This window comes from Myotis davidii, unplaced genomic scaffold, assembly GCF_000327345.1.
Source record: "Myotis davidii unplaced genomic scaffold, ASM32734v1 scaffold48, whole genome shotgun sequence".
Lineage (NCBI taxonomy): Eukaryota > Metazoa > Chordata > Mammalia > Chiroptera > Vespertilionidae > Myotis > Myotis davidii.
In genome coordinates this window covers 336,383-338,378 of record NW_006299393.1, presented here as the reverse complement: position 1 = coordinate 338,378, position 1,996 = coordinate 336,383, and the positions used below count along the sequence as shown (strand labels likewise).

Sequence of the window (1,996 nt, the reverse complement as noted above, 5' to 3'; positions counted from 1 at the left end):
CATATGCAAAAGCCTCTGGGCACAGGGTGGGTGGGGCCAGGTCTCAGGGGATCAACAGGGTGGAGCAAACAGCTATGGCTGATCCTCAGCCCTGCCCTAAGAGGCCCCGCCTCTCAGTGTCCTGGTGATTGCTGCAAGCATCTCTGAGAGAAAGCTGCCCTTGAGTTCCGACTGATGCCAGACAGTCCAGTTTCTCCCTGTATGAGTCTGGGTCCCCAGAGACTCGCCTGGAACTGGAGTTCAGAGTAGCCGGGAGCTTGAGACTCCCTCCCAATTGAAAAAGACAATCGTGTCCTCAGTTGCCAGCCCTTTCCGTGTGCGCCTCCGTACCTCTGCACTTTACTTCCGCACCTCCTCCGAGTCTCAGTGTGCTTTTCTCTTTCCTTCTAGTTGCAGAATTTCCACTCAGCCAGCCTTCCTGTGGTTCTGGATGATGTCCGTTTTGTCTCTTAGTTGTATTTTTGAAATGGTTGTGTGAGGCAGCAATTTCCAGTGTTTACCTATGCTGCCATCTTGGTTTTCTCCTCCATCTGGACTTTAAAGGAGCACCTCACCTGAGAAGCACACTGCCCAACTTGGACCCAGTGACTGTCACCATTGGTTCTAAAGAACCATTTAGATCACAGTGTGTGATCTTAGATTTTACTTTAAAATAGAAACTCAATTTTCTAGATCAAACACTTCCCTAAGTCCGGTCACTTTCATGTATCAACACCAGTATTTATATAATCAGGGACAAACTGTTTCTAGGAAGTTCTGTTATTTTTTCACGCCTTTTGACTTGACAAGATTCTGGTTTCCAAAAGAACAAGCCCAAACCCAACAGCAGGGCCTGGTATGAGCGCTGGTTACCTTGGATTTGAAGAGTCCTCGGCAGTAGTGCCAGACCTGCGTGTTCTTCCCGCTGTAGGGGGCGGTGCACACGGAGTTCGCCCGGGCGTCAGCGGCATTTCCAGTGGCCGTCAGGTACTCCTTCTGGGCCCGGTTCTTGATCCTGATGTACCCTGCAGGCTGACGGGGAGAAACAGGCATTTAGGAAAAACCTGTTGAATGTGGAGATCAGTCCTTCCCAAGGGGAGGCTTGGAGGAGGGAAGGGAGAGGTGATGGGATTTACCGTGGTCCTGTCAGTTTCACTCAGCCCCTTTAGCAAATATATATAAATTAATATTTCCTATTAGCAAGTCCTTACACCACTGAGCACAAAGCTCCAACTTACAATCTCTATTGTATTTTTCAGAAAAATGTCCTTTAGAAGAGTAAAGGTAATACTTTTATTCTCTAGAATTCTGTGTGGCACGGGGGTGGAATTAGGGACTTGACAAACTTAATTCAATAGCTGCTACGCTCTGTCTGGGAGGCAGGGGAATAGGCCAGGTACTCCCTACGAGGACCTCGCAGCAGCTTCGTGCAACCATCAGACACACTGTCCTGAGCTGTGATTGAGTGCCAAGTGACTGCTGTGGGAGGTCTTAAAGACCCAGGTGGCCGAGCACCCTAGGAGCTGTTGTAATCTCCTCGTTTACATTTACACTTTGTTGACCTTTACACTGTTTATTAAAACACTGGGTAACAAAGGACTTCATCCCCTGGATGTGGAATATAGACAGTTTTGAAATATTAAATCTAGGACTAGCCTCTAAAGCAGTGGTTCTCAACCTGTGGGTCGCAAACAATGAAAATACATCCTGCATATCAGATATTTACATTACGATTCATAACTAGCAAAATTACAGTTATGAAGTAGCAATGAAAATAATTTTATGGTTGGGGCTCACCACAACATGAGGAACTGTATTAAAGGGTCGCGGCATCAGGAAGGTTGAGAACCACTGCAAGACAACAGGTAATATAAAAAACTGAATACTAAATGCTTTCTGAGCGATTCTATTATGTCAGTATTAATAACCAGAACAACCCTTTAACCAAGTATAACTATGACCTGAATTTATCAGAATGGTTAAACAGAGGTGGAGAAGCATGGTTTGTCTGCACACA

The 1,996-nt window shown here is 46.2% G+C and overlaps 1 protein-coding gene across 1 annotated transcript in view; it reads right to left on the bottom strand.

The window, feature by feature from the left end:
* CRYBG3 (crystallin beta-gamma domain containing 3) overlaps nucleotides 1-1,996 on the bottom strand; it is a 144,695-nt gene that overhangs the window by 6,939 nt on the left and 135,760 nt on the right. Inside the window, 1 exon segment of the mRNA XM_015571272.1 lies at nucleotides 853-1,011. Coding sequence (XP_015426758.1) covers nucleotides 853-1,011 — 159 coding nt within the window.